This window comes from Polyodon spathula, chromosome 1, assembly GCF_017654505.1.
Source record: "Polyodon spathula isolate WHYD16114869_AA chromosome 1, ASM1765450v1, whole genome shotgun sequence".
Lineage (NCBI taxonomy): Eukaryota > Metazoa > Chordata > Actinopteri > Acipenseriformes > Polyodontidae > Polyodon > Polyodon spathula.
In genome coordinates, this window is record NC_054534.1 from 33662041 (window position 1) to 33675720 (window position 13680).

Consider the following 13680-nt stretch of genomic DNA (forward strand, 5'->3'; position numbering starts at 1 on the left):
CCAGCACTTGTTTACCTTTGTCAAAATTCACATTCAAGAGTATTTTGATTCTGCCTCTTGCTAGTAGTCTGAATCAGACTGTAATGGAAAGTCACATGCACAGTGTAGTTGTGGAATCTCCATGGCAGCTTGTTCAATGGAAACTAGCTTTCCGCTTTACTGGCAGACTGCTAGTTTGATTGCAGTGTTGAGTTATACTGTAAGTGAAATGAGTTTGGGTAGTCTTAACCCATTTGCTAGTAAAAAGTACGATTGAGGCAGTGTGAGTAAATTAATATTGTAGCTACCAGAGTCATACTGTAGTTACTTTGTGAGTGAATTGACTTTACTAGTGCTGTCTGTCTGTGGCTATTCTAAGGCATTTCCTGTTTAACGGTCAGTTTGCATGCAGTGTGTCCCACAGTGGCACAAAATCAGATGTGTTGCTTCTCATAATTGTTAAAAAAAGAAACTTAGAAAAAAAGATAAAGCCGTTGCAGAGGCATGTTGGCTGCATGCCTGGTGATCTAAAATTGCAGCCTAAGCTCTGTTCTTCCACAGAAAGGGAAAGGCCCTGGAATGTGTGCAGAACAGATTGAATTGCAATAGGCTTTCACTTGATGATTTGCCGCGCTGTGCCGATCAAAGTCAGGTTCATGTCAGTCTGGGTGATCCCCTGATGTGCGGGACAACCAAAGAAAAATGGTGGGTTTAGTTTCCACTAGCCCTCTGACAACCCCCTTTTCATTTGTATAGTGCAAGATGAAAATGGACAAAATAGTTCTTAACTGAAGCAGGTATGAAGAACAGTCAGTACTATTTGTTTAGAAAAAGGTTGAGAAGTTGTTTAATTAAATATCAGGATTTGGAAAAAAATGAAAGGTAAAATACAGTACTCAACTTGGCTCTGGAGTTGAAATCACTGGAACAAAGGGTTGTCTTGCTTGCCAACTGGTCTGTTAGTTTCTGTTTTGAAATCCAAGCTTAGATACTAACTGTCCCTGTGACCTTTTCATTTTGCAGGTTGGGTGAGACTTGATTTAACTAAATTAACATTATATACAGTACTGTGCAAAAGTTTTAGGCAGGTGTGAAAAAATGCTGTAAAGTAAGAATGCTTTCAAAAATAGACATGTTAATAGATTATATTTATCAATTAACTAAATGCAAAGTGAGTGAACAGAAGAAAAATCTAAATCAAATCCATATTTGGTGTGACCACCCTATGAGTATATAATATATTATATATATTATATATATATATAGAATATATATCAATTATATATGTCGCCAAAGGTCTATATATATATATATATATATATATAATATCTCTCACACATACATACAGCGGTCCAGATAGGCTGCATACCTGCCGTATTTACACATTACAAGAATCTGAAATATGCCCTCCAATTTAAATTTTATACGTAAAAATACACACAGCAATTGTTCTGCATAGCTTTTCAGCTCCCCTCCCCCGCCTCCCCTAAAACTTCCACTAACAACTACAGCTCCCAGAATACAATATCTTCAGTTACTAGGAAACTGTACACAAGAAAAATCAGCACAACAAACTATCCAAACTCTGGCTAGCCCTGCTGTCTTTGCAGCCAATCACAGTAAAAATAAGAAAAAAAGGTGCCCATATGGGTTTAAATTTAAGAATTTAATGTTAAAGTATAAGTAGCATAGTTAATTTGCAGATTCAGTGTGATACCTCGAAAAAAATGTGCTGAGTTGATAAAGAACCTTGTAGAATACATGTGTCATTGTTGTACAGTAGTTATTATTATTAATTGCTCACATAGCAGACACTTTTCTCCAAAGTGACTTGCAGAGACTAGGGGGTGAACTATGCATCAACAACTGCTGCTGCAGAGTCACTTACACTCAGTTCAAAGTAACATTGCAGTTAAAATGGGAGGCTCTTTTTTAATGCCTATCCCATTACCATTAAAGATTGTACAGTATTTATCGAGATTGCTCAGGACTTCAAGGTAATGTTGCGTTTTACCCCGTGAAAATACATACAAAAAAAACATAAAAGTATTGTCAAGAATTAGACATCATTTTGGACATTGCATGAACATGGAATCCTGGCTAATCTGTAAAGCTCTATACAAAGATTAATGTGACAAAACGTTTGGAATGTGGAGGCAGCACAGTGGTAGACCAAGGGTCAGTTTCACAAAGCGCTTGCAGCAGGCTGCTAGCTAACACAGATATCTTAGCTGTCTTCTTTCTAACTTTTACAAAACAGTATTTCAGGACAGAACAGTATACTCAGCTAATCTTAATGATTAATACTTTTTTTTTTCTTTCACTTTATTTTCTGTAGACTGGATTTAGAAGACTGTTCCCTTGAAGTGTTTTATAAACTAGTTCCAGTTGTCTTCAGTCTGCCAAGCTTTATAGGAATGCAAACCAATTAGCTGTCAGGCTGCAGAATAAAACAAAATCTGTACAGGTGAAACAGAAATGTATTCATAACTAATGGAAGTTCAGCGTGATGCATTGTAGCTGTTTCTGAGAGAAGGCTATTTTCTTTGCCGTAGTCAAAAAGTTACCACTGTGTTATCAAGGGACAATCTTGTCGAGGCCAGAGGTCACATTCTCAGCAAGCCTGGGGCTTACAAATCCAGTGATGCATTGTTCAAATGAGTAATGTACATATAAAGAAAGATGTGCCTTTTACTGCATGCTAACTACCATGCAGACTATCTGATTATAACTCTTCTGGCTGTCTGACAGATCGGGTGCGGTGTGACCCAGAAACACTACTAATGCTGCCCTGCATCAGTTACTGTTCCAATCATTGCAAAAACAGAACTGCAAGGTCACACAGACCCCCTTCTATTGAAAAAAAAAATGTAATGATGTAATGTTAGGAAGATTGTACAATGTAAAACAGGTAGAAAGCAGTGTGAAGCCAGGCAGATCAAACACAAAGCAGCCCACAAGACCCAGGGCGTGCCCCAGATACACTGAATTCTATTTTTACTTCATACACAAACTAGCAGATACGCAGCGACAGAAAGGTGTAATTCTTTTGATTTATGGGGGTTATAAAACAGGCAGTTTTTGTACAGTCAATTTTATCTTATGTTGTTTCATTCATTCACGTACACATGTCTCAGTAGCCAGAGCAGATGACCATTTTTGTCAGGCTGCTGGGATGCAACCCATAGCACAGTGAACATTAACAGCTGGAGCTTCTCTTTGTTCTAGTAGATGGGTTCATTTAACAACAAGGAAGTGCCCTGCGAACTCCTAGATGCCATGATTCAATCTGAAAAAAATACGGGCTTGTGAGTGGTTTGCCAAGACAGGGCAGGAATCTTTTCAGGAGCTCCTTGTACAGGAAGTTCACTAGGAACATGAAGTACATTTTTTTGAGTCAGGAAAGTAAACATTCAGTTTTCCTTATATAGTACGAATAGCCTTTCTGGAATTTATAATATGAGGTCGCTGAGGAACAAATAATAAAGTATGAATCTGGAATGTGGGAATGCAGTGGATTACTATACCTGGTAGATATTTTTATTTTTTTTACACACACATTACAGTATGCAGGCGTCTAGTCTGGTCAGCCTGCTGCCAGCATCTCTGGATAATTCACCCAGGAGAACAAAGAGATGTTCATGATGTTTACAGTTCTTAGCTTATAGCATTTAGGTTAGTTTTGTTTACCCAGGAGAGCCCAGTGGGTAACCAAAGCCATACAGCTGCATTGCTGAAGTTGAACCGAGGAGCTGGATATTTATGATTTGAACTTAGTGGTTTAGATGCAGCTCTTTAGACACATTCACGTTCAGATAATTTTCTGACACATCTCATCTTGGTGACTTGTCAAAAAGAATAATAATCTATTTGATCACATGCTAACACCAAGGAACAGCTGCTTATTGAAAGAGGAAATCTCTTTAGCAACTGTTTTCGGTAATGATTTAATAGAATTGGACATTTTCTACATTTGTAACACCTTCATGACAGTGTATAACTGTGCATAATTCTTTAGAATCACTTTAAAAATCAAAATTGAATTTCATACACCCTTGAAATTTGCATTCTAGGTTATTACAGATTAATCATCTTTTAGAGCAAAGCTAATGGAAAAACTAAGGGGCTGATGTATGGATAGGTGTAGTGCAAAAAAAAAAAAAAATTTGGGCTGCACAATCAAAATAGCCTAGCGGCTGGGCGATTATTTTGCACTGCAGCCTATGTAAGCTTAAAAGCAATGCAAATTACTCAACGCGCACAAGTTTTGAGCCGCAGTCATGGTAATACGCCGCCTGTGCACCTGGCTATTTAGCGGCCACACTTACAGCCTAGAGGTGAGGTGAGTTAGGAGTACAGAGAACAGTAGGAGCTGTATGAGATTTCTGGAGTACAAAAATCAAACTAAACAAAAAAATATATGTAAGATGATAGGTAGAAAAGTCCTCTTGGCACACAGAAAAGAAAATAAGTTTTCTGAGGAGGAGTTGAGAGTCCTTGTGGCTGAGGTCACTCAGCAATTAATTGAGTTATTTGGCCAACATCAGTTATGCTACCAAATAGGCCATGTGATCCTCTATAGGGGAGGAAGTCAGTGTTGTAGGAGTTACAACACTGTCACTCAGGTAATGAAAAGGTGAAATTCAGCTATTAGCTCTAGGATGACCTGCAGAGTGAGACGATAATGCGTTACCACCGCATTCTCCGGCATCCCAAAGAAGTGACCATGGGTTTGAATATGCAGGGTCTTCTCCATCTTGCCCTTCTCTATCGAAGGTTTTTCTGCCTGTCCTCAACAAGAGCCAAGCATTGCCGCATCAGAAAGTGTACCACAGCAGCCATCCTGAGGCCATTGACAGGTCTCTGAAGGTGTGTGATTTTATACAGCTCTTAATTACTCGGTTCTACAGTGGTTTGCACCTTGTAAGAGGAGATGCAAAGTTTTTGGAGGGTCAGCAGTTTCCCAAGTGCTAGGCAAAATCCTTACATCTCATTATAATGTTTGCGCCTGCAAATCAATCCCCAACCAATTCCATACTCTTTTACGTTTCATTATCATTTAAATGGATTCATGATGACAAAGTGGTACTTTGCTAGCAGGTACAAAACGGCAGGTGAAACCTATTCTTTACATACACCACAAAACACAGATTTTGGATGCAATATGGGTGTTTTGCAGCCGCAAATCACTTTACATGTATCCTTACATCAGCCCCTTAATGTGTTGCTAATGGCAGTTCAACCTTAGAGACCAGTGCAAAATCAGACAAGGCCAGTCTCATCCTGTGCTGTTGTGCAGACTGTCTTGCCTGTGCATGCATTAGTCATGATTCATGAATATCACTGTCTCCAGAAACGAATAGTGTACTGATAGCTCCTAAAAGCTTTTTGACAATGAGGAGACAGATTGATTAGGGAGTCAGTGATTGAAGTGGGTAATGCATTGGAGCAGTGTTTTTGTATATGGTGAAATCTACCTGTTAATACCTGTTCACCAGGCCTTTTCCAACCATGGCAATACAAAGCAGGGCCCTGAATTCTTGTCCTTTTTTAAGGTTTTTGTTTTTCCCACATTTTCCTTTACAGACAGACACACAGTGTACGCAAAATAAGTAAACTTAATGCTAAGAATGACCCAACAGTAGGTAGTAAAATGCTGAAATTAGTTGGTGCCGGGTTAGCTGACCTAATAAAAGCAGCTTGCCTTTTAACATCAGAATTAGATGTAAAATTCCAAATAAGCTGGTTGGATTTGTATTGAATATCTGTAAAGACACAGATACAGATAAGATTTAAGATGTCCATATTGGCGTTAAGGCACGTTTTACACGTCACAGTCATTCTACATTGGAAGCAAGTGAATCTTAATAGTGCACTTGTGGATCAGATGTTTTGCATATTTATTTAAGGAGACGATTATCTATCTATCTATCCAGGCATACCAAGATACTTACTAAGCAACAAATGACCCACGCCCAATCTTTCTATACTCAATCCTCGTTGGAGGGTATAGTATATTTGTTGTCCTTAGACTGACAAATAGATTTTATTGACAGGACCATCTGAATAGCAGTCTTTCTTAATCCAGCATGTGCAGAGCAGGCTGTGATTCCAGGCTTTTTTGAGAATAAGCCTTCTAGCCCTGTAGGATCCAGGCTCTTTCTTCTCTGTAGACAATAGCCCTTTTTCTTCTATTTAAATGAAGCAAACTGTTTGCAATGCTGAGTGCAATGCCAAGGCAAGTGGCACATACAGCACTGCAGTTCATGCTGTTTTGACTAGCATACGCTGTTTCTAGCAGGTGTGTTCTAATCCTGTTTGTTTCATGGCTTTATCATTGCCTACCCTGGAAATAGGCTTTATTTCCATGGACACACTTATAAAATGTCACACAAGTCCTTCCATACATGTAAATGAAACCAGTTTGGAAAACAGGGGACACTGTGAATGAATTAATGTTAGGGCTTTCTTGTGCTGCTTTGTTTTAGGTATTCCCTATTAGCGGCAATGCATGTTCTGAGTCCTTGTAAGTCTTTGCTATTGCTGCCATAGAAGATGGTGACTTCACTGAGCAGGTTGCTTAGCACCTGGTGGAGTGATGGCAGGAATGTAAATTGAGTTAAAGTCTTAACAAAAAGTGTCATAAAACATGATTGGGGGAAAAAAAGCGTACCCTTGAAACCAAATTGATATAATTAGGAGTGCTAATAGGCTGTCTTCTAAATCAGATTATTTGATACAGATAGTAAGGAAAGCAACAGGAGCGATAATTGAACAGAGCAAATTCCCTTGTACAGATCCTGTTCACTTTGCCTTAAAAGCACAGTTAAAGCACAGCTCTTGCATTCTTACAAGTAAAAATGAGCAGTTAAAATAAATGATGAAAAAAATAGGATAGTCTTCTCTTCATGAGCACACTCAGCTTTTTAATGTCTGCTTGTGTCCATCTTCCAAAGAGGGACTAATTGTAGTGACTGGATGTTGCTCTTGTCTAACAGCCAATCAGTGTCACACTCAGTGAAAAGGAAGCACACTATTTGAGGGATTGGCCTATTTCCCAGAAGACCACATAATCAATTGAGTGCTACAGCATGAATCTACCACCAGTCAGCAGAGTTATATATTATGCATTATATACTGCTGTCTGACTTAATGCTGGCAGGTTTGGACTATCATTGCATATACTTTTACCTACTGCATATAATTCAAAATGTCACAATGCTGAAATCCATGGGTTTCTTTGTGTAAAAAAAAAAAAAAAGGTTGTTAAAATACTTCAATAATACTCCGGTATAACTTTCTGTTTACTTTTTTTTTTAATTGAAGTGAATTGATATTGCCGGTTTAAAACACAGAAATTAGGCTTTTTGGTCTTCAGACATGACCCTAATCAGACACAAGCTTTGGAGATGTACAGGAGCCAGACACCCTGATCCCCCCACCCTGATTAGAGCTGGAGCATGCACTGCAGGTGGAGTGGATAGGCTTTCAGTTTGTTTGACAGACCTTTATAGCAAGCCTGTGGAACTGATATACTGTACAGCCTAGATTGATGTGAATTCAGAATTTCAAATACAGGTTTATGGGTTTATGCATACTATTTATGGGGTAATTTAACTTTATTATCTTTTGGACATTACCACAAACATCAATTTAATGAGCATATTTACAAAAAAACGCTACCAAGCCCCTTCACCTGTTTTATACAGCTTTTAGAAGTGATAAGTGTTAACCAGAGCTCTATAAACAGTAATGTAATAACTGACTTAAGCTTGTGAGAAAATATGTTATGGCTTAGAGTGAGAGACTACCCTAAAAAACAAGTTTCACAGGACAAGTAAGCCTTGCGGATAAGCCAGTATTTTGAGTTGCTCTTTAAATGAAAATAATAAGGCAGTTGTTAGTAATTGATTTTTGCATGTAAAATGTACATGTTTTCCAGAATGATTAGGATGCAGAAGCAGGTGATGTTCCATTTTAGTAGCTTGTTACAGTAACTAAGCCTGGAAATTACCAGCAGTAAAATCAAGCCGCGTGCACAAATTCACACAAATTCACTCACACATTTCTGTAAACCACTGAGCCCCCATCACCAGTAACACTGCCAGAAGAGTGATATCCAACTCCTCCTGCTGGTTTATTTTGGAATAATTTCTATCAAAATGCCAAAAAATTTAAGCACTGGGAATTACACCTCCAACCACAAAAGGACACTGTTGAGGTAAACACAGAGTATTGTACCTGCTAATTATTTATATCGAGTAACACACAGTATTGTACCTCCAAATTAGTTATTTAAAAATATATTACTCTGCAGTAGTTCCTGTTCCAACAGTACACCCAGTTATGTTGCCAACATATCGCTGTATCTCTTGGAGCTCGTTGCATGTTATGCCTTCATTAAGGGTGTTCACTTTGTATCAAACAAATGGCTTCCTGTTTCAGTTGCCTCATGCCAATGTATAATCTACAGCTTGGTATTCAAAAGCTGAGGTAAAACTAGATTACATTGATGAAGGATCGCTGAATATTGTCTGTACTTGAGTCGGACCACCTTTGACCTTAGCTTGCTGATTACATAGTTTCTAAAATCCATGTGAAACTTGTTGACTTGTTCAGATCTAAAAGGTCCTACCAGACAGAAGGTTGTTGAACAGCTTCTCTTATCTATGATTGTTTCCAGGGATGTTACATATCTGGTGGCTTCAAAAGCAAACATGACTAGTTAGGTGGACTATTACTGTACTGTAGAACATTGATTCAGTATCATTGTCTCATATTCATCTGTACATGCACTGTCAATCAAATGATTAACTAATGTTGCTGACGGTTTTAAAAATGTATGTGTAACAGTTCTTTGAAATCAGCAAAATGTCTCCAGTCCATTAACTAGGGTCAGAGAGGAGTCTGAAAGACATTCTTTTGCCTACTCAGTGGAACCATAACTCAGAGGCTGTGTTAATGCTGGCTTCTCTGCCTTTTGAACAATGTTGAACCATTTGAAATACCCATGCAATTGTTGTTTTAAATGTTGTGTAAATGTATGTTGGTTTTACAGTCTGCTTGTGAGAATTGTGAAGTTCAGGTACAATCTTCTTCCATTTCGGTATCCTATAAAAAAGAACCTCTTCTGGCTGGCTACAGTGAGTCCTGGAGTGAACATGTAACAAAACAAACTAATAAATACACATTTTCTCTCAACAGATCTGAATATGTTTACCTTTGATTAAAAAAGAGCACCGAGTACATGTCTAGGATATCATTTGCATAACAAATTAGAAAAAATAATCCTGACAGTTTTCCAAATACAGGTTGGCCCCACATTGAACTTTCAAAGGTTTACATTTCAGCTGAATCAAAATTTCTTGACCTTCTTGGGGAAAAAAAGAAAAAAAAGATTTAAAAGGCCTTTAAACTGCAGCAGTGACATGTGCATAGGATGAATTAAGGCCTAGTGCTGATGTGTCTCTTTCCACATCCTCAGGAGAGCTGCTGAGTCAACCTCGGCCCGAGGGAGTAACGGAGATCATCTGCCCAAAGAACGGGAGCGAGCGAGTCAACGTGGCCCTGGTGTACCCCCCAACCCCAACTGTCGTCAGCCCCTGCTTGAAGTGAGCAGCCCTGCAGGTGAACCCCCCGGCTCCCCCTTCAGCACAGCCACCTCCTCCCTCGCTTCAGCACTTGGCCAACACACACATCCTCACCATCCCTGGAATCAACACATTATTGTGAGACAGCAACGTGAGAGTTCACCTGGAAAGGTAAGGTGCTATAAATAAACACGTGGTCGAGGTCAGGAGGGGATGACTGCATGGCGACAAGTTCTTTAAAGTGTCATACTGTTGAATCTTAAACTTTTTTTTTTCTTAAATGTCTGAAATGTTTAAACATTTCACTCTTCACTTAAATTACTAAGAATTACAAATCAGTTTGTTCAGCCAACTGTCTGTTGAGCCCAAGTAATACTGACTATTTCTGATGTTTTTAGAGTTTGTAAACTAAATTAATTTTGACCATATCCTGCTAAACTGCAAAAAAATGCAATAATAATGTGACAAGGGACACCTCATGCGACATAAGAATTTTAAATTAAAAAATATCAGCAAGACACTATAGATCAGAAAATATCAAGCATTGTGAACAGGTTTGGCACAATAGACCATTTTCCAAAGTGGTTTTTAAATCCACTAGACCAGGGCCTCAGTTTTCTGTTAGTTGTCACCACCTGTACATTGTTTCAATTTGTTTTCTTCTCTCCCTTTGCAGAATAGCAAACACGCCAATTGGATGCTTTCGTATTCTGAAGAACAGTATGCAACATAGACATAACGCTGACATTTCAGAAACACGTATTAAAAGACTCTGGTATTAAAATATGAATGCTGTATATCACTAGTTACCCCTTCTTGAAGCCAAACCAGACAGGAATTTTCAGACTGCTGCAACTGCTGTGAAACAACATGTAGATAGATTGTTTAACCTCAGCCTGCTTTCACTGGACTGAAAACGTTTGAGAAATGTTCCGTTTCGCCTGTTTCTCAGGGAGCACGACGGAAGCACAATTGAAAGCCATATTTAATATCCACACGATGGTTGACTTAACTCAATTGCAGTTGAAAACACCTTTTTGTACATTATCTGTGTGAATGAGTGTGAAATGCTGAATTTTCTTCAGGCCTATTTAAAGAAAACAAAGCAAAAGTGGATCTTCCGAATGCTAACAGTACCAATGAATTCCTGTCAGGGGCATAAGCATCAAGCATTGATGATCACTGAAGGGCAAGAAACTGAATGTCATATTGTGTGTTTATTATTGTCATTTTTCACTAAAGAAGCTGTGTAGTTGAGTTAGAAGCTCAACCACTTTTTTTAGTCCACCCTTCAAACATTACTTTGTTCTTTCTGGGTTAAATAAACCCAGGAAGAATAAAGTACTGTTTTGAAGTCAGACTTTACGAAACAACATCAAGTAGACAAAAATGTAGGTCTTCCCCTGTTCAGCCGAGCAAGGCCCAGGTTCCACCTCGCACTGTAAAGCTCTGATTTGGTCTTGCCTTCCATTTCTACTGGCTCTGTCCAGGCAGGTTTGAACAGATATTCATTCTGACTGTATACATGACCTTTCTGTGGCTACAAATCTACAATAAGAAACTGACGGGGGATGAGACTCAAACATTGACCTTGTTTGTTCACCTGGGAAACTATATTTAAAACCGAGGAAGCTATCTTCACCTGCACATGCTGGAGCGTCCAGCTCAGATATAGGTGAGGATGACCAGTGGAACCTGCGCATGAGAAAGACTGAAAGGGTCCTTCTGATTCTCAAGACAACTAGTCACTTGCAACATGTTGACAAAAGTTGGGAAATGCTGCCAAAGTACTGTTCTGCTTTTGCAGTACAGTTGCGGATTGAGGACATAGATCCGTACATGTGTGCAGTGGTAATGTTATTACCATCTCTGAAAATGATGTTCCATATGTATGTATTGCAGCACTGGATATACTGTATGTTGGAATATAAGATAAACCACATGATGTAAGCGACTTGTTTCCTCATTGAGATGAATAATCTCAAACAGAAAGTTAAACGTTTTGCTGCCTTGAGTTCCACTTTTATAGGACCTAAGTTATGCTCAACCCTATACAAGAAATAATCAATTGAGCATTTTAGAATTTTAATCAGACACCTGATACAATACAAAGTTTTGTCCTGATGTAGGGGAAATGGAACACTGCATGTAATTATATATATATATATATATATATATATATATATATATATATATATATATATATATATATAGTGAAATGATTGCAACTTTCCACGGTTCGTTGCCCCTTTAAAACCAGGGCCCAGAACACAGAAATTGATTTTTTCAGCGCTTGCGCGCTATTTTTTTAATACACAAACACAACATAACAAACAGAAACAAACACCTAGCTCTATAAGAGCACTAACTACACACAAACAGGAACCTAACTAAAACAGGACAGCTAAGCTGTTTACCTGTAGCACCAAAACAGGTACACACAAAAAAAGGCTTTTACACACTACTTTTAGCTACGGTTGATTTCACCAGCAGCCCTGAGCACACTAGCTGCTTCCTCTAAATACCCTGCACCTGGCTCTGATTTACAATGAACACCAGGTGCAGGGGATAACTAATAATACAAAACAATTAACAAGAATCTCTACATTCTACATTGTTTCTTTTTTTTTTCTCTAGCAGGGAGGAAATTAACCCTCTCCCTGCTCACAATATATATATATATATATATATATATTAAAATACATCTTATTATTATAGATATATAGATATATATAATAGTTGATCATTGAAAAGGTGTAGAATTTGTACAGTATATAATATCTCTATTTTTTTAAGAAAGACCAACAATTCAATTAAAGTGTAACCAACATCAGTAAAACATATTAACTGCAATATTATGCATGGGTGACATGCTCAGTTATGAAAACGATAATGCTATTTTTCTATTACTGTATTTGATTAAAGGATTTCATTGTGACTGCATCTTAATATGGCAGTCTAATAAAATCAACTGAAACAAAGCATAAACATGCACAGTAGCACAATAAACAGAAATATCTCCCGAACTTTTAGTTTGTTCTCTTTTTTTTTTTTTCAGCCTTTTCTGTTCACTTAGCCCTAATAATCAACAGGTAAAGGACTTCTAAGGAGATAATACACAACATAATCAAAGTGATAGAAATGCTTATACTGTATAGAGCTCTCTAGCTACAGTATAAGGCAATTCTACTGGCACTTGTGATTCATGTTATACCATAGAACACAAGTAGCATGCACTCTTAACTATGGCTCCTGACTGCAGGATACTATGCACTTTCTTTCCCGTGGTTACCCGTTGTTTTCACAGTGATATACGGTACCATATCCGGGATTTACAATGTTTTCCTGTGTTTTACCCTACTGTTTTTTCTTGGGTTAGGCTATAATACAGATAAAAATGGTTTGCATTCTGTAGTTTGGAGGAGTGACACACTGATTAAATGAATAACCCAAGCCAGCAGAGTTCATTCAGTTGCAGAGATACAGACTCCCATTGATGGTTTCATCTGCTTATTCTTAATTAACCTTCAGGAATATCAACCTGCTTCTGTTTACACCATAATCCCCAAATGGGTTAATATAGAAGTCAGTTACAGAAAGAAAGAATAAATGCAAAAAACAGGAAAGGCCACTCCAACTCAAATACCAAAGCCTGCCCCCTCTTGCTACTTAGGCCAACTTGTTAACAAACAACAGCAGAAAAGTTTATAATTGAGCAACAACCCCCATCTGTTGTATGTCCTTATGCTCTTGTGTGTAATGTATTTATTATACATATGCCACACATGGTTCATGTAACACTACACTAATATAATAAATCATAAGCCTGACAGAGAAATTACAACACAATGTTATTGTTATTGTTGACCCATATCAGACACCGAGTTATAGCACATTTGAAAACAAGCAAAATGAATCCCCATATTATCTCAGATAAAATGTGTGGTTTTAATTATTTTGATCACCACAGGTTCTATATAAAATACTGCCAGACGTTCACATCATAGCTGTTTCTGATTGGTAAACAAGGGGTGTTTTGTTTTATGTTGAGTATTGAACATGTTTTATTCTATTTAATTAATACCTTAACAAACCGAAACACCTTAAAGGG

The 13680-nt window shown here is 38.0% G+C and overlaps 1 protein-coding gene across 1 annotated transcript in view; it reads left to right on the forward strand.

Annotated features, from left to right (window-relative positions):
- The window catches only part of LOC121317581 (malignant fibrous histiocytoma-amplified sequence 1 homolog), a 43149-nt gene extending 31378 nt beyond the window's left edge, over nucleotides 1–11771 (forward strand). Inside the window, exons 2-3 of the mRNA XM_041253675.1 lie at nucleotides 9464–9740; nucleotides 10246–11771. Coding sequence (XP_041109609.1) covers nucleotides 9464–9594 — 131 coding nt within the window. The 3' untranslated portion in view covers nucleotides 9595–9740; nucleotides 10246–11771. The remainder of the gene's footprint in view (nucleotides 1–9463; nucleotides 9741–10245) is intronic.
- Nucleotides 11772–13680: the final 1909 nt, after the last annotated feature.